General features: G+C 43.2%; 1 protein-coding gene across 2 annotated transcripts in view; it reads left to right on the forward strand.

Annotated features, from left to right (window-relative positions):
* STAB1 (stabilin 1) overlaps positions 1-23,528 on the forward strand; it is a 191,501-nt gene that overhangs the window by 87,082 nt on the left and 80,891 nt on the right. For both annotated transcript variants that reach the window (XM_077276156.1, XM_077276157.1), the window contains 12 exons: positions 208-255; positions 1,046-1,170; positions 2,536-2,647; positions 2,760-2,837; positions 4,322-4,423; positions 7,057-7,167; positions 8,123-8,254; positions 9,837-9,965; positions 12,496-12,552; positions 13,158-13,250; positions 18,379-18,574; positions 20,337-20,432. In XM_077276156.1, the coding sequence (XP_077132271.1) occupies positions 208-255; positions 1,046-1,170; positions 2,536-2,647; positions 2,760-2,837; positions 4,322-4,423; positions 7,057-7,167; positions 8,123-8,254; positions 9,837-9,965; positions 12,496-12,552; positions 13,158-13,250; positions 18,379-18,574; positions 20,337-20,432 (1,279 nt within the window). The remainder of the gene's footprint in view (positions 1-207; positions 256-1,045; positions 1,171-2,535; positions 2,648-2,759; positions 2,838-4,321; positions 4,424-7,056; positions 7,168-8,122; positions 8,255-9,836; positions 9,966-12,495; positions 12,553-13,157; positions 13,251-18,378; positions 18,575-20,336; positions 20,433-23,528) is intronic.

Below are 23,528 nucleotides of genomic sequence, written 5' to 3' on the forward strand. Positions count from 1 at the left end.
AAAGAGTCTGTAGAAGCCAAAAGGTGCAACATGTTTAATAACACTCAGGTGTAAAAATAGGGGGAAGTTACCTCCGAATACATGCATTTTTGTAAAAATAAATAAGTAAATGCCCCCAAAGTAGACAACCTAAATTGTGTGCTGTAGAAACTGACATAATATTAGTAATTAATAATGATAAATCATATATATGTCCTTCTATTTTAGGAACTATTCGGCATCCCAGAGGTAAACATCTTCAGTGAATGGATAAAGGTATGTTCTGCTGGGTTTTGATATGTAGTTGTGTAATGAAGTCCATCAACGCCGACAGATTTCTGTTCCTGTGCGTTGTAAGGACTGCAGGGAGTCTACTCATTAGAGTGAAGAGTCTTCTCGGTCGCTTCATTGGGGGACACAGGAACCAAGGATCAGTAGCCTGGTGGAGAGGAGTCAGATATGTATTCTTAGTGTCAGCCTGTAGGTGGCAGTATGTAAACTCATGGTTCGGTGTCCCCCATTGAAGGCTACAAGAAAGAAAGTTTATGCAGAGCATCAAAAATCTGTGTATTCTAGCATTAAAAGTGATCACCTATCTGGGGGATAGGGTACAAAATGCAGATTGGTGGGGACCACTGTGACTCCCACCGCTCATGGGAACAGGGCTCTGAAATGTCCTGCTGGAATAGAGGTGTCCAGATACTCGGCAACTGCTTCCTTCATTGTCTATGGGACTGTTGGATCTGACTAAGTACAATGGCTGTGTCCAACAATCCCAAGAACTCCACCAGGGTCTTCTCCACCGTTATCTCGATAGTATCAAGCCATTGGGTCCCTGGTCTTCCTCCTCACCTTGTTCCTTCTGTTCTTCCCCCATGACGTCCTTCTTCAGTAATTGCTCCCTTTGTGTGATGTTTCCAAAGTAGGCAAGTCTTAGCTTGGTGATCCTTGCTCCCAGGGACATGTCAGGCTTGATTTGCCCCTAGCAGCTGCCATGTTTGCTCTTTGCACCTGGTCTCGCTTTTTCACATTTCTGACAAGATTGCTGTTTCTTCCTTCCTTACAGAACTCTGAAGTCTCCATTTCCCGGACGAGTAATGTCACCGCTTTAGTCCCTTCTAATGCAGCAATTGGTGCATTTCCTGCCAGTGCTAGAAAATTTTGGATGGACAAGTTGCCTTTTCTGGTCAGGTAGAAAAAAAACTTTGGGTTTCCTGTTGTTTTTACTTTTTTTATAGTGAGGCTGTTCAGGCCACATGCCAGATCACATTCACTTTAGGGACTTTAGGGAATACTAACACGAGCCCCAGTCTGGTCAGGACAGTCCCACAAAAATGTTGAAGGTTTAGGCGACATCTGACTACCGGACGACAGGCCATCGCCTCTTCAGTGAATGTCCTGTTTTTTTTCTCATCACGGTATTTAGTGATTGGGTTAATTCATTTAATACTTGATAGATTAGACTTGGTAGAAATGTGATATTTTTGTTTTTTAAATTTTATTTATTTTAAATGGGGGGGGGGGAAGCACATGATTTAAATTTTTTTTTTTTTCTTTTATGCTATTTATTTGTTAGTCCCCCTCTGGGACTTGAACCTGAGATTGCCCAATCACTTCTACTACTTACTGCAATAATACAATATTGCAGTATATTGGGTAAATCGTGCTCTCCTTTGAAGTGCAGCATGCTTCCGAGGAGGAGGATCAAGACTGTGGTGATGGGGCGTTCAGGAGGCCCTTGGTTATCATTGTGACCCGTGCCTCACAGCGGCTCGTACAGAGACTGACAGCAACGTTTAAATGGTTATTATCTGCAGCCAGAACTCTGCTCCAGTTGAAGCTGTCAAGGACAGATGCTGGCTGTCTAATACAGCCTGCATCAGCCTCATGTGAAGGAAGGTCCACTCCTGAGCCCCCTCCACTTGTGGTCCCCCCTATCACAGACTTATAGTCACATCCATATTCCCAAGGGGGTAAGGGAGTAATCATCATTTTAATTTTTTATTTCGTAATCTCAACTTTGTAATATTATATCAGAGAAATCTGATTCTTTCTCCGCTTTTCACCTGCATGAAGGTGAAGTGAAGATTTTCCCTTTTCTGAAGTTGTAGTTTGTTAGTTGGTGCTCATAAGATTCTATGGAGGGGGTAGACATGGCAGGAGATAGAGGCAGTCATAGAGATTCCGCTGTGAGTTCTCCATAGAGTTTTATGAGCACCAACTGTCATCTTCTCTCTGGGAAAGTCTGTATTCACTATAGACAGATTTTACCCGTGAATTGAAAATTTTGAGAATGACTGATCGGTTTAGAAGGAGAAAGAAACAGGTTTCTCTGATAAGATACATTGCATTCTATTCTATTGATTTATGAAGAGTCATTAAAGCGACTGTTACTCTTTTTACGCTTTATTTTCTGTAGATTTTTGTGGCCAAAAACATCTTAGGCGTGCGTTGGATTCCTTCCCTTTCTCTGTTCCCAGTTGCTAATTGTCCCGTTCATGTTCTGAGTATCGCAGCTTTTCCTTTATTTAAATGGAAAAAATCTAATTATGGCAGGGCGCACTTTCTGCGAGGAGCCTTCACATCCGAGCAACTAAAGGAACACGTTGGTCAAGAACTGGATACAATCGAACCAAGGACAAAGTGCGAGATTGGTATTACAAGAGGCGTAAGTCTGTCTCATTTAATGACCCAGTTATCCACAAGATACATTAAAATAACTACCAGCAAAATATTTCATGTTCATTCACTAATTCAGCATTGTATATTCTTTATTTCAGAACCTAACCGTTAATAATGCCAGTATCATTGTCCATAACATTCCAGCTTCCAATGGATATATCTTCATTATCAACCAGGTTAGTGTTTACCATTCTGCAATGTTCATGAACCATATGACTATTCTTGTTACAGGAGAGATGTTTCACAATCACATATATATTATATAGATTCTAAAAGAATGATATTTACAATTTATATGCTGTTACAAAATAATATTGTGAGGCCCTCTGACATTTACGTACATATCTGGTGTTCAAAGCGTACAGCAATGTGCACGTCCACCCAAAGAGATGAATGAACATGCTCACTCATTCCTCCCACGGCCAGGTCTCCACATAGTGATCCTAGGTTCACTAAAGTGTAGCCAACAGAAAGAGATTTTTATCCTGCAGTGGGAAAGGCAGTTTAGCTTGAAAGCTTCCTACAGCAAGATAAATGGGAAGGGAATTTAACAATAGCTGCCAGAGGGGGAAGGACACCTCCCTGAAGACCAAAGAAAAAAATACATATACTGTATATTATTTTAATATCAAATGTTCTGAAAAGCTTTCAATAGCCATTTTTAGTCATAAAAATAACACATTATATATATATATATATATATACACACGACAGGGGCCAGAGCAGTGAACAGTGCTCAATACACAGTGAATATGTTGAAATCATGCATACTGCTCTATGACTAACAACCAGCTCAACACACACATCAAGCAAGTGGGCATGATTTCGGTGCGCTTACTGTATAGTGAGCACTGACTGTTCACAGCCCGCAGCAATTTATAACAGTCTTAGGCTATTTGCACAAGTTGCGGATTAGCCTTAGGAATTTCTGCTGCGGATTTTGCCTCTCCTGGCAGAAAACGCGGCTGCAGATTTGTCGCGTTTTTTGTGCGGATCTGCAGCATTTTTTGTGCGTTTTTGCTGGGTTTTTTTGCGGATTTGCCGCGTTTTTTTACCCCTGCGGATTTCTGTAATGGAATGGGTACAAAAACGCAGCAGATCCGCAAAAAAAAAGTGACATGCTACTTCTTTTAAACCGCAGCGTTTCCGCAGCGGATTTTCCGCAACGTGTGCACAGCTTTTTTTTTTCTCATTGATTTACATTGTACTGTAAATCAATTGCGGATCTGCAGCGTTTCTGCACCGCAAAAAACGCTGCAGATCCACAGAGAATCCGCAATGTGTGCACATACCCTTATAGTCTTTATAAAATGATGCTAAATTGTTTTTGTATACAGTTCCTTTTCACACTCGTGTTTTCATAGTTAGAGACTACAAACAAAAGCCCTGTGGGGTTTCCATCCGTTCCTTACTTCTTGTGAACTTTTATTTTTCATTAAGGACATTTCTGAGGCAGTAATTTAACAATCTCTATAAACATGGACATGCCTTTTTAAGTTTTTCTGCAATTTATTACAAAATAAAACATATGATAACATTTGCAGCAATCATGCTAATGAGATGTGTATTTTCGGTCTGCTTATGTTCCTGTATAGTACATGGTTTTTGAGTTAATGATGTAATGGACAAAAAAAAATTAAAAACCTTTTTGCATCCCCAGGTTTTGATCCCACCACTGGGAGCCATACCACCAGCACGGCCAAGTCTTAACAAAACTCTAGAACAAGTTCCTGCATTTGAGAAGTTTAAGCAGGCGATCCAGGTAAGATAATCTGCTGCAAAAGACAGAACAATGGCTCTGACAGATGGGAATGTGGAGGAAATGGATGACAGGTGACTACCAAAGGAAAGAGGCCAAGAGCCTTTGGATGCTAAACATGAATGATCGGAAGTTGAGATTTCCAGGAAGTGACACATGATACTGGATGTTTCCTGCGAGGAAGTGCAGGTTTACTTATACTAAGGGTACTGTCACACACTGCAATTTTGATCGCTACGACGGCACGATCCGTGACGTCGCAGCGATCGTATGATTATCGCTCCAGCGTCGTAGACTGCGGTCACACGTTGCAATCACGGCGCTGGAGCGATGCCGAAGTCCCCGGGTAACCAGGGTAAACATCGGGTTACTAAGTGCAGGGCCGCGCTTAGTAACCCGATGTTTACCCTGGTTACCAGCGTAAACGTAAAAAAAACAAACAGTACATACTTACATTCCGGTGTCTGTCCCCCGGCGTTCTGCTTCTCTCCACTGTGTAAGCACCATAGCCGGAAAGCACAGCGGTGACGTCAGACGTCACCGCTGTGCTCGCTTTCCGGCCGCTGTGCTTACACAGTGCAGAGAAGCTGAGACGCCGGAGGACAGACACCGGAATGTGAGTATGTACTGTTTGTTTTTTTTACGTTTACGCTGGTAACCAGGGTAAACATCGGGTTACTAAGCGCGGCCCTGCGCTTAGTTACCCGATGTTTACCCTGGTTACAAGCGAACACATCGCTGGATCGGTGTCACACACAACGATCCAGCGATGTCAGTGGGTGATCAAGCGACGAAAGAAAGTTCCAAACGATCTGCTATGACGTACGATTCTCAGCAGGGTCCCTGATCGCTGCTGCGTGTCAGACACTGCGATATCGTAACGATATCGCTAGAACGTCACGAATCGTACCGTCGTAGCGATCGAAATTGCAGTGTGTGACAGTACCCTAAGTCAGCAGTGATTGTACATTCTGACGCTAAGCTTCAAGAAAGGAATTCGGGTATAATGAATGAGAGGTCCACTTTAGACAATCTTGGTGTTTTGAAGGGTTTCCTAAAAGTAACAGGATTGCAATATTTTAATCTGTTACTGTGTCTTAATGAAAATTTGGCAAAAAGTGTGAAATTTCCCTACAGCACCAGATTCATTTTAAAGGGAACCTGTCAGCGGGTTTTTGCTACCTCATCTGAGAGCAGTATAATGTAGGCAAAGAGAAGCTGAATCCAATGAGGTATCACTTAGATTACTGGGGGCAGCTGTTCTGACTCAATCAAAGCTTTTAGATTTAGAATGAAGCAAAGCTGATAAAGCTAACCCCGCCTACACCACAGCTAACCCCGCCCACAACAGGCACTGTATGTACAAAGTCCATGGACAGTGAGCTGCTTATCACAGGAGGGGGCGTTGCCGGACTAGTGTAGTCTGTAAATCTCTCAGTGATAAATCCTTCAGTTTGTAAACAGCACAGACTTTGACAAGTGACACATCCCTGAATTCTGTGTTTCAGCCTCTATCTCCTGCTGTCTTCAGATTATATAGCAAAAGTCTGCTGACAGATTCTCTTTGTGTTGCAATGAATTAAAAGGGTCGTCTAGGCTAATGATATTGATGAACTATCACTAGGATAGGTCATCGACCTCAAATCAGTGTGGGTCTGACACCCAATACTGCTACCAATCTGCTTTTATCAGTTCTGGTGGCATCCAGATCTAATCATTGAATTCAGCTAAATAACACGGCTCCATTGATTGTTTAGTGACTGCCGCTAAGAGTTCATCAATATTATAAGCCCAGGCAACCACTTTATAACAAAACAACTTTTAAAATATAATATACCTACTATACACAACATTTATAAAATGGTGGCCACACTTTTGAAGGAGCTTTCACACAATGGGCATTTGTTACCTATCGATCAGGATCCTGCTGTGATATCGCTGGTCGTTGATTAAAGTTCAGAACTTTATTTGGTCGTCAGATCGCCGTGTATCGTTGTGTTTGACAGCAAAAGCAACGATACCAGCGATGTTTTACAATGGTAACCAGGGTAAATATCGGGTTACTAAGCGCAGGGCCGCGCTTAGTAACCCGATGTTTACCCTGGTTACCAGTGTAAAATGTAAAAAAACAAACAGTACATACTCACCCTCTGATGTCTGTCACACGTCCCTCGCCATCCGCTTCCTGCACTGACTGAGCGCCGGCCGCAACGTGAAAGTACAGCACAGCGGTGACGTCACCGCTCTGCTGTTAGGGCCGGCACTCAGTCAGTGCAGGAAGCAGACGCTGGGGGACGCGAAGGTGAGTATGTAGTGTTTGTTTTTTTACATTTTACACTGGTAACCAGGGTAAACATCGGGTTACTAAGCGCGGCCCTGCGCTTAGCAACCCGATGTTTACCCTGGTTACCCGGGGACCTCGGCATTGTTGGTCGCTGGAGAGCGGTCTGTGTGACAGCTCTCCAGCGACCAAACAGCGACGCTGCAGCGATCGGCATCGTTGTCTGTATCGCTGCAGCGTCGCTTAGTGTGACGGTACCTTTACAGCCGAATACTTCTGGCATAGGGCACACAAGATATTAATGGGGACATAATAGTACGTTAATTCTGAACAACAATCTCTCTTCTTTATGCAGAAAACCGAATTAATTAAAGAAATTGAATCCAACAAGCAGAAGTACACTGCTTTTGTGCCAAACAACTTTGCAATGACAGAGTTTTACAATCAGTCTGGATTTTCCTCTTTGGTAAGAGTTTGGTAACTGAAACCTGTGTGTATAGCCTAATAAATCTAGATAACCTGAAAGGGAAGAATGTCAGAAACGTTTACTCCTCCCCCAAAAACCATTACTATGTCTGTTGTAGGGATTCAAGCTCTCTGGTAGGCATTAGGTAGCATTCACACAGGCAATGCAGTTTTGGTCCAAGCATGTGCAGTTTTTATTGCTTTCCACAAATTGCACTAAAAGAAACTCATAAACATAAATCCTTAGCCTTGTCCAGGCGCTAACTAAACAGAACAGACCCTGGCTACTCATACATGGCTGAGCTAGCCCCAGCCCGATCAAACACAACAGCTATTGTTCACAGCAGTCACTGATACTTGCAGTTCTCTATACACAGCCTGGGCAAACTTTTACCAGACAAGGATTCTGTTCTGTCCGTCTCTTCGGCTCCAAAACACATCCAGTCTGGTCAGCTTCCCTGAGAACAGCCAGTCTAGTTATATGCAGGGTTAGCCACTTGATTTAATCAGAACCTGTAAAGCTAGGATTTAATCCTAGCCTACATGGCTTTGCTACATTGTGTAGCCCTTTAAACGATAAATAAATTGACCCCAAAGTGATGTTCCAGCAGTGAGAAATCCTGTTTTATAGTTCTATATGCGTGTCTGGAAGTGCATTGGGACGTGAAGATGCACTTACAGCTTCTGAGCCTCACGCCATATTTCCTGCCTAGCGCCACTTTTCTCTGGTGAATTGACAGGTCGTTTTGCTGTGGTACACAGCCACAAGGGTGGGTAGTACTAGGTAGGGAATACAGCAAAAGGCTGAGAAGGCGTTCCTGCACACTTTTCGCCCAGCTCTGACAAAGTAGGTGGGACGGGAACATGGCGACTACTGCAACTCCACCCACAAGATTACGACTAGACATTTCAAAACTGGAATGATGTCACTGCCGGAGGTAATTTTTTTTTTTCAGAATGCCAGCACAATAAAATATCACGTTATACTTGGAGAGAAACTATCACCTTCAGACATAAGAAATGGGATGCATAGGAGCAGCATGCTGGGATTGTCTTACTGGCTGATGTTTTACAAAAGGTACAACCAGGTACAGTGCACTCATCTTATAGGTTTCTATCAATTACTGATTTACACATGTAATGAATTCATTGAAGTATCACTTCAGGTTTATTTTAAATTCAGCCTGTCTTTAGTTTCTCAATAAATGTTGGTTAACAAGATTTATCTTATTTAGTTGTCCTTTTGGAAATTTGTGGTATATTTCTGTTAAGATAAGTCGTATTATTACATCGTGGCCCCCTGGGAAAGACATGGTTGTATGTTCTCTGAACATCACAATAATCAGTTCTTTCTGTATGATGAAATTGTATGCACTGTACCACTGAAGTTCTTTATGGTGGGATGAGTGGAGCCGAAGCTTATATCACAGATAAAGATGATGACTGCACAGTGCTTGTCACACAGTTGTAATGTGGTTGATCACAGTTTGGCCTCCCTGACCTCGTATTTGTAATCTATTAGTTTATTTAGGAGACTATAGAGGGAAAGATAATCACAATGTCATCCCAGCAGGCAGAGACGGTACTGGCTCTAGCTCGCTCATCATGCTGTGCTGTTATGGTGCATCATGGGATTGATAGCAGAGCATAGAGGAATAACATGCACAATGAAAGTTAGGAATGAAAATGGAGGCTTAAAGGAAGGAATCTGATCAATCTACATAAAATAAGTTCTTTGTAAGGCTTCTTTCACATTTCCGTCGGTAGTCGGCCGTCACAAAGCGTCGGTGCGACGTACCGACGTACGTTTGGGAAATAGTGGATAACGTGTGCAGCATATGTAGTGATTCAATGGTCCCGTTTTTGCCACATACAGTTTGTTTAATTTATTGATTTTAGTGATGAGCGAATGTACTCAAATAAGGTGTTATCTCAGCATGCTCGGGTGTTAACGGAGTGTCTTCTGCATGCTCGAAAAATATGTTAGAGTCCTTTGGCTGCATGTCTCACGACTGTTAGACAGCTGCAACACATGCAGGGGTTGGCTGTTTGTAAGGGAATAACCCCTGCATGTGTTGCAGGTGTCGAACAGCCACGCGACGTGCAGCCGCGGGGACTTGAACATAATATCCGAGCATGTTGAAGACACTCGATTAGCACACAAGCATGCTCAGATAACACTTTATCCAAGCACGTTCGCTCATCACTAACTGCTTTATGAATTTCAAAAAAGTCAGTACGGCAGTAAAAATAAGCAAAAAAAACCCGAAACAACCAAAGGTGCTAAAATAAGACACTTTTGGTTAACAGAACCCAAAGAGAAAATGAGCAGTTCCTAAAGCAGCTTTTACTTGGAAAAAGGATGATTTTCACTGCTGAAAAAAAATGCAGTGTGGACTTGTCCTTAGTTGACCATAGGTTGGCAAAGGTTGATGTTAGGAATTACTAGATCACCAATGTCCTGTATAGATCACATAAGAAAGATGGAGTTATATAGCACTGATTGATCATTTTCTACATCTGACAGGTACAATGCATGTAGTGACAGGTACAATGCATGTAGTTGCATATACATAAATTTCCATATGGTCTGCAGTGACCTGATAACGGCTTCAGCCGTACAGTCAGCATGTGATGTAGACACTTTATCTGCGTTTCCTTTCTGAACAGACATTCGTTCATGATGTTCCTCTGGACGGCAGCTTTTTTGAAACAGACAATGGAATGCTGATGGGAATATCCGAAGTGATAGAAATCCTGAAGAATCGCTGTGATTATACTGAAGACACTGTGAAAAAGGTTTGATAACGTGAATTATTAGCGCTGAAACAAAATATTCCACCTTCTAAATCTCAGGGAATTCCTGTAATCTGTTTAAAAGAGAATCTGTCAGCAGGTTTTGCTATAGAATCATTGAGCAGCATTATATAGGGGCTGACCCTGATTTCAGTGATGTGTCACTTACTGGATTGCTTGCTGTAGATGTAGCAGTGGTCAGAATGCTGGGCTGTGTATAACCCCTGATTGGCAGCTTCCTGTGTACATTGTCAACAAGCTGCCAATCAGTGATGAGGGTGGAGTTACATAGAGCAGATGGACTGCCTGGCACGAGACTCCTAGTCCTCTAGTGATAATCTCCTGGTGATAAAACACTGATTATATTGAACCTACAGCAAGCTGCTGAGCAAGTGACATCCCTGGAATCAGGGTCTCTGCCCCTTCATTATGCTGCTCTCAGATGAAATAGCAAACACCTGCTGACGAATCCCCTTTAATGTGTTCTTACACTCGGGACAACTCTATAGTAAAGCTGATCATTGAAGGTGGGATCTTCTGTGATCAGCTCATCACTGTTGTGAATTCTGCTCTTGGGTTCCCCCCGGTGGTTGCTGGTGGTAATGCAGTTGTCCCTGGGTTGCAATCCTGGGCAGGTGTTCCTGCTGATTGCAGCTCTGACTGGGGTATTTAGGTGTGCAGGATTCATTAGCCCTTGCCAGTTGTCCATTGTTCTTGGAGGTTCTGCATCTGTCTGGTTCCTCCTGCCCTGCTGCCAAATCAGCCAAGATAAGTGTCTGGTTTTGTTTCTGCTGCACACATGCTGTGTGCTTTACAATTCAGTGCTATTCATTGTTTTTTCTTGTCCAGCTTAGACTGTGTTTGGATACTTTCAGTCAAGTTGGATTCTCAGGAGATGCAGAGATACATTCCATATCTTTAGTTAGATGGTGGAGTTTTTTGTATTATCTGCTGTGGATATTTTTAGGGTTTTAATACTGACCGCTTAGTATTCTGTCCTATCCTTTCCTATTTAGCTAGCATGGCCTCTTTTGCTAAATCCTGATTTCTGCCTGCGTTTGTGTTTCCTCTTATACTCACAGTCAATATTTGTGGGGGGCTGCCTATCCTTTGGGGTTCTGCTCTGAGGCAAGATAGAATTCCCATTTCCATCTATAGGGGTATTTAGTCCTCCGGCTGTGTCGAGGTGTCTAGGATGTGTTAGGTACACCCCACGGCTACTTCTAGTTGCGGTGTCAGTTTAGGGTTTGCGGTCAGTACAGGTTCCACCTTCTCCTGTGAAAGTCTCATGCGGCTCCAAGGTCACCGGATCATACCATATCACTAAGGAAATCTCTACGTCAGTGATAATTTGAATATAGTTACATAGGTTGAAATCAAGTTCAGCCTTTCGCCACCAATTATACATTTTGACAGTAAATTCTCTGTAACCCACAATGTTACATGTACTGAGGAAATCATCCGGCCCTTTTTTAAAAGCTGTTATAGTGTCGGCCATTACTACCTCTTGTGGTCGGCACAATTTTCAATTTGTGGATAAAATCTGTATTCAGTGTAGACAGTTTTTTACACTACGGAAATAGATGACAGTTAATACCGGTAAGATTCTGTGTAGTGGGAAGCGGGAGGAGCTAGAGGCAGAGCTCCTCCTACCTTGTGACCCCTCCCCTTTACGTAGAATCTCATCAGTACCAACGGTCATCTGAGCTTTCTCACTCTTTACCTACACTCATCCTCCTTTTAGACAAAAAGAACACAGCAGCACATGTGCATGAATCTAGGCCATGTGAAAATACAAAAAAAAATTAAAAACATTCAAAATAGATTATACTTTTCAAAAACATTAACAAAAATAAATAAAAATTGTAACATTTTTTTTTTTTTTATAAAACTTACAGTAATAGATGAAAATGAAGGTTCTTAGTGCATAAATTAGCCAATTCATGTATGCCCATCAACCACGGCAAGGTGACCTCCCTTTGATAGGTCCTACTTTGCTGTAACCTTTTAATAGCGTATTTATACAGTGATTATGACAAAACGTTTCAAAGTACGTACACCAGCCGCATCAAGCTTTAGATATACATTCATAATATACAATCTGGCGACAGATCTGCTTTCATCTTTAGTATTAATATAAATACAGTAGATCGTATATTACCATATTTAGGGTAGGAGGAAGGAGGAGCTCTGCCTCTGGCTCCTCCCTCCATAGAAGCTTATCAGCACCAACTGTCATCTCCTATTTCAGTAATGTAAAAAAAATGAACGGTCAGTTCTGGCAGAGAGAGAAATTTTCATGTGTACTATTGATTTATGAAATAAAAATTAAAGTGACGGTTACTCTTTAAAAGAGAAACCCTTCCATATATCTCTTCAGATTTGGATGATGAAGAAAGTTATAAATGTGTGTGCAAATTTGGCATCTGCCGTGATTTGCACATTTTTTGAGGCACATGATATAATACAGTATAAATTCTTTACCTGAATGACAACCATGGTACGATGGTTTTCTTGTTTTTTTTTGCAACAGAAAAAATGTGGCGCTTGCGATAAAGGAATTCAATGTTCACAAGACACAGTTCTTAAGGTAAGCTGCGGTTAGCCAAACTATATACTGTTAGGATCTGGTAGACCATCACAAATGCATTGCTGTACTATCATATGGTAGTCATCAGAGGAGATCTTCTGCTCGGGATCCTCCCATATGAGTCTTGGGGAATTCCAGCTTTTGAGGAATCTGCATGGCCATGTAAAACATTAAAGAGGTTGTCCACTACTTTGACACTGATGACACCCGTCATCCCAGCTGCTATCGGTGGCGGCGGCCACAAATACTCACTTGCGGAGCTGGCCGCCTTCTGATAGTGGTACTACTGATTTCAGTAGGAGGCAGATGTGCAGTACCAAGCTTCGCCCACTACCAGAAGACGGAGCAGCTCAGCAAGTAAGTACTTCCGTCCAGCGGCTGCCGCAGACACCGGAAACAGCTGATCGGCGGGGGTGCCGGGTGTTGGACCCCGGCTGATCAGACATTGGTAACCTGTCCTAAGGATAGGTATTCAATGTAAGAGAAGTGGACAACCTCTTTAATGTAATTCCCATCATTTCGGAATATCATTTATGTCACTTATCAATAACTAAGCGCCTAGAGTTTACACTGCAGGGAATAACTACTGTCTGTTTTTGGCATAGGAACCCTTGGGCCGTGGGTCAGGGAGTTGTGTATATAAAAGAAGAGCTAAGTTTGTGGTTGGTTGCATGTTCAGCTGCGTTTCTTCATCAGTTGTAAGTACCGTTCATCATCTGTCCTTCCCTGTACTGTATGTATAGACTTCGAAGATTGATCGTAATCCAAATCGCCATCACATTTAGTAATGTAATTGTAGGTACGCCAAATCTGACTGGTGACCGGCGGCATCGGTATCTAACAAGGCAATATGCTTAAAAATCATTAACCTGCATCTCAAATTCATTTCCATTATAGGATCCATCTAAAGCCTCGTTCAGACGTCCGTGTATGGTCCGTGATGCAAGGACTGGTCGCGGGTTTCCTGACCTTTAACTTGACAGCATCATCTATTCCTACGAGGCTGTCAAGTTCACATCAGCAGACCCGGAGGCAGTCCGTGCATCACGGTCCGTACACGGATGTCTGAACAAGGCTTTAGACTTAGTTCCCACGGTGCATATTTGGCATATTTTTTAATTTGCTGATTTCCTCTACCAATTAGCTAATTTAGTCTACTGGCTTTTTTTATGCTTTTTTTTTTTTATTTATTTTATTTGTGTTTTTATTGCGGTTTTGTCTCTTTTTGGTATGTGAAGTTTTCATTTTTTTTTTTTTGGAAACTGTTTTGTTTATTAAAGGCATGTGCACGTTTCATGCATTTTTACTGCTTTTATGCTGCAGAAACGCAAGAAAAACGCATATATACAGTACAGACCAAAAGTTTGGACACACCTTCTCATTTAAAGGTTTTTCTGTATTTTCATGACTGAGAATTGTACATTCACACTGAAGACATCAAAACTATGAATTAACACATGTGGAATTATATACTTAGCAAAAAAGTGTGAAACAACTGAAAATATGTCTTATATTCTAGGTTCTTCAAAGTAGCCACCTTTTGCTTTGATGACTGCTTTGCACACTCTTGGCATTCTCTTGATGAGCTTCAAGAGGTAGTCACCGGGAATAGTCTTCCAACAATCTTGAAGGAGTTTCCAGAGATGCCTAGCACTTGTTGGCCCTTTTTCCTTCACTCTGGAAACCATATCGAGTGGGTTCATGTCTGGTGACTGTGGAGGCCAGGTCATCTGGCGTAGCACCCCATCACTCTCCTTCTTGGTCAAATAGCCCTTACACAGCCTGGAGGTGTGTTTGGGGTCATTGTCCTGTTGAAAAATAAATGAAGGTCCAACTAAACGCAAACCGGATGGAATAGCATGCAGCTGCAAGATGCTGTGGTAGCCATGCTGGTTCAGTATGCCTTCAAATTTGAATAAATCCCCAACAGTATCACCAGCAAAAGCACCCCCACACCATCACACCTCCTCCTCCATGCTTCACGGTGGGAACCAGGCAGGTAGAGTCCATCCGTTCACCTTTTCTGTGTTGCACAAAGACACGGTGGTTGGAACCAAAGATCTCAAATGTGGACTCATCAGACCAAAGTACAGATTTCCACTGGTCTAATGTCCATTCCTTGTGTTCTTTAGCCCAAACAAGTCTCTTCTGCTTGTTGCGTGTCCTTAGCAGTGGTTTGCTAGCAGCTATTTTACCATGAAAGCCTGCTGCACAAAGTCTCCTCTTAACAGTTGTTGTAGAGATGTGTCTGCTGCTAGAACTCTGTGTGGCATTGACCTGGTCTTTAATCTGAACTGCTGTTAACCTGCGATTTCTGAGGCTGGTGACTCGGATAAACTTATCCTCAGAAGCAGAGGTGACTCTTGGTCTTCCTTTCCTGGGGCGGTCCTCATGTGAGCCAGTGACTTTGTAGCGCTTGATAGTTTTTGCCACTGCACTTGGGGACATATTCAAAGTTTTCCCAATTTTTCGGACTGACTGACCTTCATTTCTTAAAGTAATGATGGCCACTCGTTTTTCTTTACTGCTTTTTTCTTGCCATAATACAATTGCTAACAGTCTATTCAGTAGGACTATCAGCTGTGTATCCACCAGACTTCTGCTCAACACAACTGATGGTCCCAACCCCATTTTTAAGGTAAGAAATCCCACTTATTAAACCTGACAGGGCACACCTGTGAAGTGAAAACCATTCCCGGTGACTACCTCTTGAAGCTCATCAAGAGAATGCCAAGAGTGTGCAAAGAAGTCATCAAAGCAAAAGGGGGCTACTTTGAAGAACCTAGAATATAAGAACAAAAAGTGTGAAACAACTGAAATTAGGTAAGTACATAATTCCACATGTGTTAATTCATAGCTTTGATGCCTTCAGTGTGAATTTACAATTTTCATAGTCGTGAAAATACAGAAAAATCTTTAAATGAGAAGGTGTGTCCAAACTTTTGCTCTGTACTGTGTGGAATTTCCACTAGCCATTCACGTCTATGGTGAAAATCCACAAAGAATACACGTATTTACCGCATGAGAAATCGACATGCTGCAGATTTAAAAATCGCACAGCTAAAAAAACGATGGCCATAAGATTCATATAAATCTCATCCACGTTGCTAGATCTTTGCTTGTGCCTGTTCCGCAAGCAAAAGAGTTTTAGAAAAAATGTAATATTTATGCACCATGGGAATTTTGCCGAAGGACTCATTCAGAGATATTTTTTTATGCAAGTTTTAATGTCCTTAGTGTGTTTCATCAGTGATTTTAACATGAAAAAAGAAAATAAATAAATTACAAAGTGTCTCCTATATGTTACAATGTCAATCACGGACAGCACACGGATTGTACACTGACGCATCCATCCGTGATTTACATGGACCCATACACTTGTGTAGATACTTTGGATCTGTGACGCGGATCAAAAACAGACGTCTCCATGATTTTTTAGCGGATATATGGTCCACAAAAAAATAGACCTGTGCACAGCTACTTAGACTGTAATGGGTATGGGTTCTATCTGTGTAAACCATGGGTAAAGCACATATGTGCAAAATGGATGTCTGAATGAGCCCTAGAATTGACTTCTGGTAGCAGTAATATCCATCTGGCGTAAATGGGCCAGCATGGTGGTTATTATTATTATTATTATTCATTTTTATAGCGCCATTTATTCCATGGCGGTTTACATGTGAACGGGGCAAATATAGACAAGTGCAATAAACATGAGTAAAACAAGGCACACACAAGTACAGGAGGAGAGAGGACCCTGCCCGCGAGGGCTCACAGTCTACAGGGGATGGGTGAGGATACAGTAGGTGAGGGTAGAGCTGGTCATGTGGCGGTTCAGTAGGCTGGGGATCACTGCAGGTTGTAGGCTTGTCGGAAGAGGTGGGTCTTCAGGTTCCTTTTGAAGGTTTCCGTGGTAGGTGAGAGCCTGATGTGTTGGGGTAGAGTTCCAGAGTATAGGGGAAGCACGGGAGAAGTCTTGGATGCGTTTGTGGGAGGAAGAGATAAGAGGGGAGTAGAGAAGGAGATCATGAGATGATCGAAGGTTGCGTGTAGGTAGGTAACGGGAGACCATGTCACAGATGTATGGAGGAATCAGGTTGTGAATGGCTTTGTATGTGATTGTTAGTGTTTTGAACTGTAGCCTCTGGGCAATAAGAAGCCAGTGAAGGGCCTGGCAGAGAGGAGAAAATAAATATAATACATTTTGGCACTCAACTTTGTCAACTGAATTTTATTCGCAGCCACTTGTACAAATGTTTCGGTCAATAAGGTTGTCCTTCAGTATACTTGCTATTTCATAATATTTCATAATAGCAAGTATACTGAAGAAGGTCAACCTTATTGACCGAAACGTTTGTACAAGTGGCTGCGAATAAAATTCAGTTGACAAAGTTGAGTGCCAAAATGTATTATATTTAGTTTCTGGTGTGGGAACCTTCTTTTGAGCACCACTACAGCTGTGCCACGATACACTTTAATATATGGCAGAGAGGAGAGGCTGGAGAGTAATGGGGAGACAGGTGGATTAATCGGGCAGCAGAGTTTAGGATGGATTGGAGTGGTGCCAGAGAGTAGGAGGTTGCAGTAGTCCAGGCGGGAGATGATAAGGGCATGTACTAGTGTTTTTGTGGTTTCATGGTCAAGGGATGCACGGATCCGGGAAATGTTTTTGAGTTGGAATCGGCAAGAGGAGGCAAGGGCTTGGATATGTGGCTTGGAAGAGAGGGTAGAGTCAAGGATCACCCCGTGGCACCGAGCGTGTGGGACCGGGGAAAGTGAGCAGCCATTGACATTGATGGATAGGTCGGGTGGAGGGGTAGAGTGAGGTGAGGGAAAGATGATGAATTCTGTTTTTGTCCATGTTCAGTTTTAGAAAACGAGCAGAAAAGAAGGATGAAATAGCAGACAGACATTGTGGGATTTTGGTCAGTAAGGAAGTGAGGTCAGGTCCGGATAGGTAGATCTGCGTGTCATCGGTCGGTGTAGAGATGATATTGTAAACCGTGGGATTCTATGAGCTGTCCCAGGCCGAAGGTGTAGATGGAGAAGAGTAGGGGTCCTAGAACTGAGACTTGGGGAACACCGACAGACAGGGGGCGAGATGAGGAGGTGGTGTGGGAGAGGGAGACACTGAATGTCCTGTCTCTTAGATATGATGAGATCCAGGATAGGGCCAAGTCTGTGATGCCAAGAGATGAGAGAATCTGTAACAGGAGGGAGTGGTCCACAGTGTCGAAGGCAGAAGACAGGTCCAGGAGGAGGAGGACAGAGTAGTGTCGCTTGCTCTTGGCGGTTAGTAGGTCATTGGTCACTTTAGTTAGGGCAGTTTCAGTTGAGTGATGTGTTCGGAAGCCAGATTGTAACCGGTCAAAGAGGGAGCAGGAGGAGAGGTGGGAGGACAGTTCAAGATGGACATGCTGTTCCAGTAGTTTTGAGGCATAAGGGAGAAGGGATATCGGGCGATAGCTGGACGCAGAGGATGGGTCGAGGGAGGGATTTTTGAGGATAGGTGTGATTGATGCGTGTTTGAAGGATGAGGGGAAGACACCGTTTGTGAGAGGTTGAAGAGTTGTGTTAGGGTTGGGATGAAGACTTTTGCGAGGTTAGGGATGAGGTGGGATGGGAGCGGGTCAAGAGTGCAAGTGGTGAGATGTGATCTTGATAGAAGGATGGAGGGCTGATCGTCTGTCATGGTGGAGAAGCTGGCTTTGGAACAGTGCTGAGAAGTCAAGAGGAGGGGCATTGGGGGCTGTGGGCCAAAGCTTTGTCTGATGTTATCGATCTATGGTTCACTCTACTTATTAGGCTTTGTTCCCCTGTTTCTAGGAACTTCAGTGTTGTGAAGGGTATTATGGGCACCAGTGTCTGGTATGTCCAGGTGGAATGGACAACTTCTGCTCAAATAATGGAAAGTGCCAAGATCGGATCAATGGAAGTGGAGAATGTATATGCAAAGAAGGTTTTCATGGAACGGCTTGTGAAACTTGTGAGGCTGGAAGATATGGAAAAGACTGCAAATCAGGTGATGTTGCCTTTCTAAAAAAAATCTAAAAAATAAGTTTTGACGATGTCTTATGGCACTGATGATTTGTCACTACTTGAAAACATGTCACAGACAACAGAAATGTTTAGCTTAGGTAAGGTGCCACTAGATCTGTTCCCTTAGCCTTAAATATACAACAGCGGCTTTTCCCAATGTACTTTCATGAGCAAGACTAAGCAAACCCTTTTTGATTTCTATCGTTCTACAAACTAGGACCTAATAATAAAAGAATCTTTTCCTCCAGAAGGACTTAAAATTAGGTTTCTATAATCTCAGGTGAACAACACATGACAAAGTACACTGTATCATTACTGATTTAAGAAAAACTGGGCCAAAATGAAGAAGCAGAGTGTTAACAAATGTAAGTACGCTATTAATAATTTCATTGTAATTAACAAGGCAGGTAGCAGCTCGGTGTTGCTAAACAAATGCCTTTGATTAATTGTTCATCAGCAAGTGTCACTGACTCTATAAAAGCAGAAGTTTGGGCACTTTGCTGGGCTGGAGCATTCAGACGTTTGTTAACACACTGCCAAGGAGGAAAGACAACAAATATCTTAGATTTAGTTTTTGTTGCTGCCCTTCAATCTGAGAAGAATTATAATGCTGTTTCCAAACAATTTGGAATCTATTATTCATTCTATAGTGAGAAAGATTCTTCACAAGTGAAAAACATTCTAGACCGTTGACAATTATTATTATTATTATACATTTTTATAGCGCCATTTATTCCATGGCGCATTACATGTGAACGGGGCAAATATAGACAAGTACAATAAACATGAGTAAAACAAGGCACACACAAGTACAGGAGAAGAGAGGACCCTGCCCGCGAGGGCTCACAGTCTACAGGGGATGGGTGAGGATACACTAGGAGAGGGTAGAGTTGGTCATGCGGCGGTTCAGCAGACTGAGGATCACTGCAGGCTGTAGGCTTGTCGGAAGAGGTGGGTCTTCAGGTTCCTTTTGAAGGTTTCCGTGGTAGGCGAGAGAGAGTCTGATGTGTTGGGGTAAAGACTTAGAGTATGGGGGAAGCACAGGAGAAGTCTTGTACGCGGTTGTTGAAGGAAGAGATGAGAGAGGAGTAGAGAAGGAGATCATGAGAGGATTGAAGGTTGCGTGTAGGTAGGTACCGGGAGACCATGTCACAGATGTATGGAGGAGACAATCTTCCCAAGAGTGGACAATCCAACAAATTCTCCCCAAGGTTTGACTGTTTAATCCTAGAGAAATTGCAAAAAAAAAATCTCAAGAGCTACAGTTCAGACACTAAAGGCCTGTTAGCATGGTAATTATTCATCTTCATGACATGTACAATTAGAAAAGATTGATTGAAACACAGACTATGAGACCTGGTGGTAGAGGGGAGATTATTTGGGCTTGCTTTGCAATCACAGGACCTGTGTATCTTCCAGTCATTAAGTCAACCATGAACTCCTCTATGTACCAAGGTTTTCTAGGGTCAAATGTGAAGTCATCTTTCCAAAAGTTAAAACTTCGCCAAATATAGGTCATGCAACAGGGCAGTGATCTTGTGCACAGCAGCAACTCTACATCTGAATGATTGAAAAAGAAAAGAATGAAAGTGTTGCAATGGCCCCGTCCAAGTCCAAACCTCAACCTAATTGAAATGCCATGACGGGACCTTAAGAGCTGAACTATTTAATGGCACATGCAACATTCTTGAACACTGACAAATAACAGAAAGGTTAATTGGTGACATTTTTTTTTTTACTTACAGAATGTGATTGTGTTCATGGAAAATGTAATGATGGACTGAACGGAGATGGATTCTGCCAGTGTGACAAAGGCTGGACTGGTTATACTTGTGAAATTGGTAAGTATATCACAAGGTTTTGTGATGTGCAGACATCATATAGGCTCACTAGTGCCACCTATTGGAAGCAGGAATCCCATAACTTAAGGTTACCCCTTTAAAGAGCATTGCAACATGTATTAGGGTATAAAGCTGAACCAGAAGCTTCACTTTGCAGACAGCTGTTTTGGGAGTTGTTGCCTCTCATCCGTGCAAAGTTGGAGAATGATTGGGTGAAAAGCCTTCAATAAGTGAGTTTAAAGCAGTGGGGGTAAAAAGATAAAGTTTCATGCAATAGGGATTAAAGAGTATCATTTCATGTAATGCTTCCTGGGAAATATTATCTGCAAATAGCCAATTCAGAAAGCGAAAAGGATCTCTAGTGCCACAAAAATGTGTCAGATAGGGACTGTGGACACCTACCCAATCCCTCAAATTAGGGGCCAAATGGGAAAGAATGAGGGTAAACTTGAAAACCAACTCCACGCAGCAATCTCCTGAAAAACTCTCCAACCGCCTACTCCAAACACTGAACTTCTCCTTCAACACCAAACCAGGAAGTGTGAACTATCACTGGCAATTCCCAAATACCAGTGTTGGGAAAATATACCATAGGGGAGTGGCCAACACAGAATACCTGAGACAATTCATGATGTAGAGCTCCAGGACATCAACTAAACTGATTAAACTTTGCAATGACAGAGCAACGAAAACCTGCACTGTTTAATAGGATGGTGAAGCAGTTCTAATCAGGGCAGGAGTTTATATAACCAGACGGTGGTCTCTTCTGGCCCTTCCACAGTATCCCCGTGACAAAATCTCTGTAGCTTCAAAATGTTAGGGTTTGTAAACCTACAGTTGTGGCCAAAAGTATTGACACCCCTGCAATTCTGTCAGATAATACTCAGTTTCTTCCTGAAAATGATGGCAAACACAAATTCTTTGGTATTATTATCTTCATTTAATTTGTCTTAAATGAAAAAACACAAAAAGAATTGTCCTAAAGCCAAATTGGATATAATTCCACACGAAACATAAAAAAGGGGGTGGACAAAAGTATTGGCACTGTTCGAAAAATCATGTGATGCTTCTCTAATTTGTGTAATGAACAGCACCTGTAACTTACCTGTGGCACCTAACAGGTGTTGGCAATAACTAAATCACACTTGCAGAAAGTTGACATGGATTAAAGTTGACTCAACCTCTGTCCTGTGTCCTTGTGTGTACCACATTGAGCATGGAGAAAAGAAAGAAGACCAAAGAACTGTCTGAGGACTTGAGAAAAGAAATTGTGAGGAAGCATGAGCAATCTCAAGGCTACAAGTCCATCTCCAAAGACCTGAATGTTCCTGTGTCTGTGTCACTTCTTACCCTGAGACATAAAAAAGCCAGGCTGGAGTTTGCCAAAACTTACCTGAAAAAGCCTAAAACGTTTTGGAAGAATGTTGTCTGGTCACATGAGACAAAAGTAGAGCTTTTTGGGCAAAGGCATCAACATAGAGTTTACAGGAGAAAAAAAGAGGCATTCAAAGAAAAGAACACGGTCCCTACAGTCAAACATGGCGGAGGTTCCCTGATGTTTTGGGGCTGCTTTGCTGCCTCTGGCACTGGACTGCTTGACAGTGTGCATGGCATTATGATGTCTGAAGACTACCAACAAATTTTGCAGCATAATGTAGGGCCCAGTGTGAGAAAGCTGGGTCTCCCTCAGAGGTCATGGGTCTTCCAGCAGGACAATGACCCAAAACACACTTCAAAAAGCACTAGAAAATGGTTTGAGAGAAAGCACTGGAGACTTCTAAGGTGGCCAGCAATGAGTCCAGACCTGAATCTCATAGAACACCTGTGGATCTAAAAATGGGAGTTTGGAGAAGGCACCCTTCAAATATCAGGGACCTGGAGCAGTTTGCCAAAGAAGAATGGTCTAAAATTCCAGCAGAGCATTGTAAGAAACTCATTGATGGTTACTGGAAGCGGTTGGTCGCAGTTATTTTGGCTAAAGGTTGTGCAACCAAGTAATAGGCTGAGGGTGCCAATACTTTTGTCTGGCCCATTTTTGGAGTTTTGTGTGAAATGATCAATGTTTTGCTTTTTCTCCTACGCCTCATTGGGGGACACAGACCGTGGGTGTTATGCTGCTTGCCACTAGGAGGACACTAAGTGATACAAAGAAAGTTAGCTCCTCCCCTGCAGTATACACCCTCCTGCTGGCCCTCAGCTAACCAGTTCTTGCTTAGTGTCTGTAGGAGGCACTTGGGTCTGTTTTCAGACCCCAACTTTCTTATTTTAATTTTAATTTTTATTTTTCTGTAAATTTTTATTTTTTATTCAACGGAGTGAAGGGGGCGACGGATCCTTTTTTATGGGACCCGCTCTCCCCCGAACCAGCAACAGGCGAGCACGGCGAGTATACCTCCCCGTCCCTCTCCTGCGACGTTGGAGCACGCCAATTTTTACTGGGGCGACGGGTTTCCATCTTTGGTCCCGATCTCCCTTCCCCCTGCAAGACGGCGAGCACATAGAGCCTGGCTCTAATGTTCCTCTCCGGGGGCCCGACATACAAGGCCCACATCACATGGCGTTGCATACTTGCGGCAGAGCCCACCTCTCCACCTACCTAACAAGGGGATAATGGATTGAGAGAAGAGGTTGAGGATGGAGCGCGCAGGTACAGGGGGACCTGCATTACAGGACTGTGAGTATATCAGGATCCCCTCCTGCGCTCCAGATCGCTTTGCGGCCGCGCCGCCGCACACCGCCGGGCAGGCCGGAAATTTAGTCCCCGGCTTTTCAGCCGGAGTAGGCCGCAGTGGCCTCTATGGGGCAGGCGCCGGCGGTACTTGCGGCAGAGCCCCTGGAGAGAGGCGCCGGCAGTCGGGAAACTGCGGCGGTTAGCGTCGCTCCGTTGCGGCCGCCGCGCATCGCCAGGCAGGCCGAAAATTTAGTCCCCGGCTTCTCAGCTGGAGTAGGCCGCAGTGGGCAGATCCCTCCCACGGCCGTAACCCCGCCCCCTATATCGGCGCTTCTCGTCTGGGACGAGAGGCGCCCTGCAGACCTCGGGGGCCATTCTTCCTCACGCTGACTGCGTGGGAGATGCGGTCCTGGGGGTGCCACTGG

The sequence above is a fragment of the Ranitomeya variabilis genome, chromosome 8 (genome assembly GCF_051348905.1).
Source record: "Ranitomeya variabilis isolate aRanVar5 chromosome 8, aRanVar5.hap1, whole genome shotgun sequence".
NCBI classification, from domain to species: Eukaryota; Metazoa; Chordata; class Amphibia; order Anura; family Dendrobatidae; genus Ranitomeya; species Ranitomeya variabilis.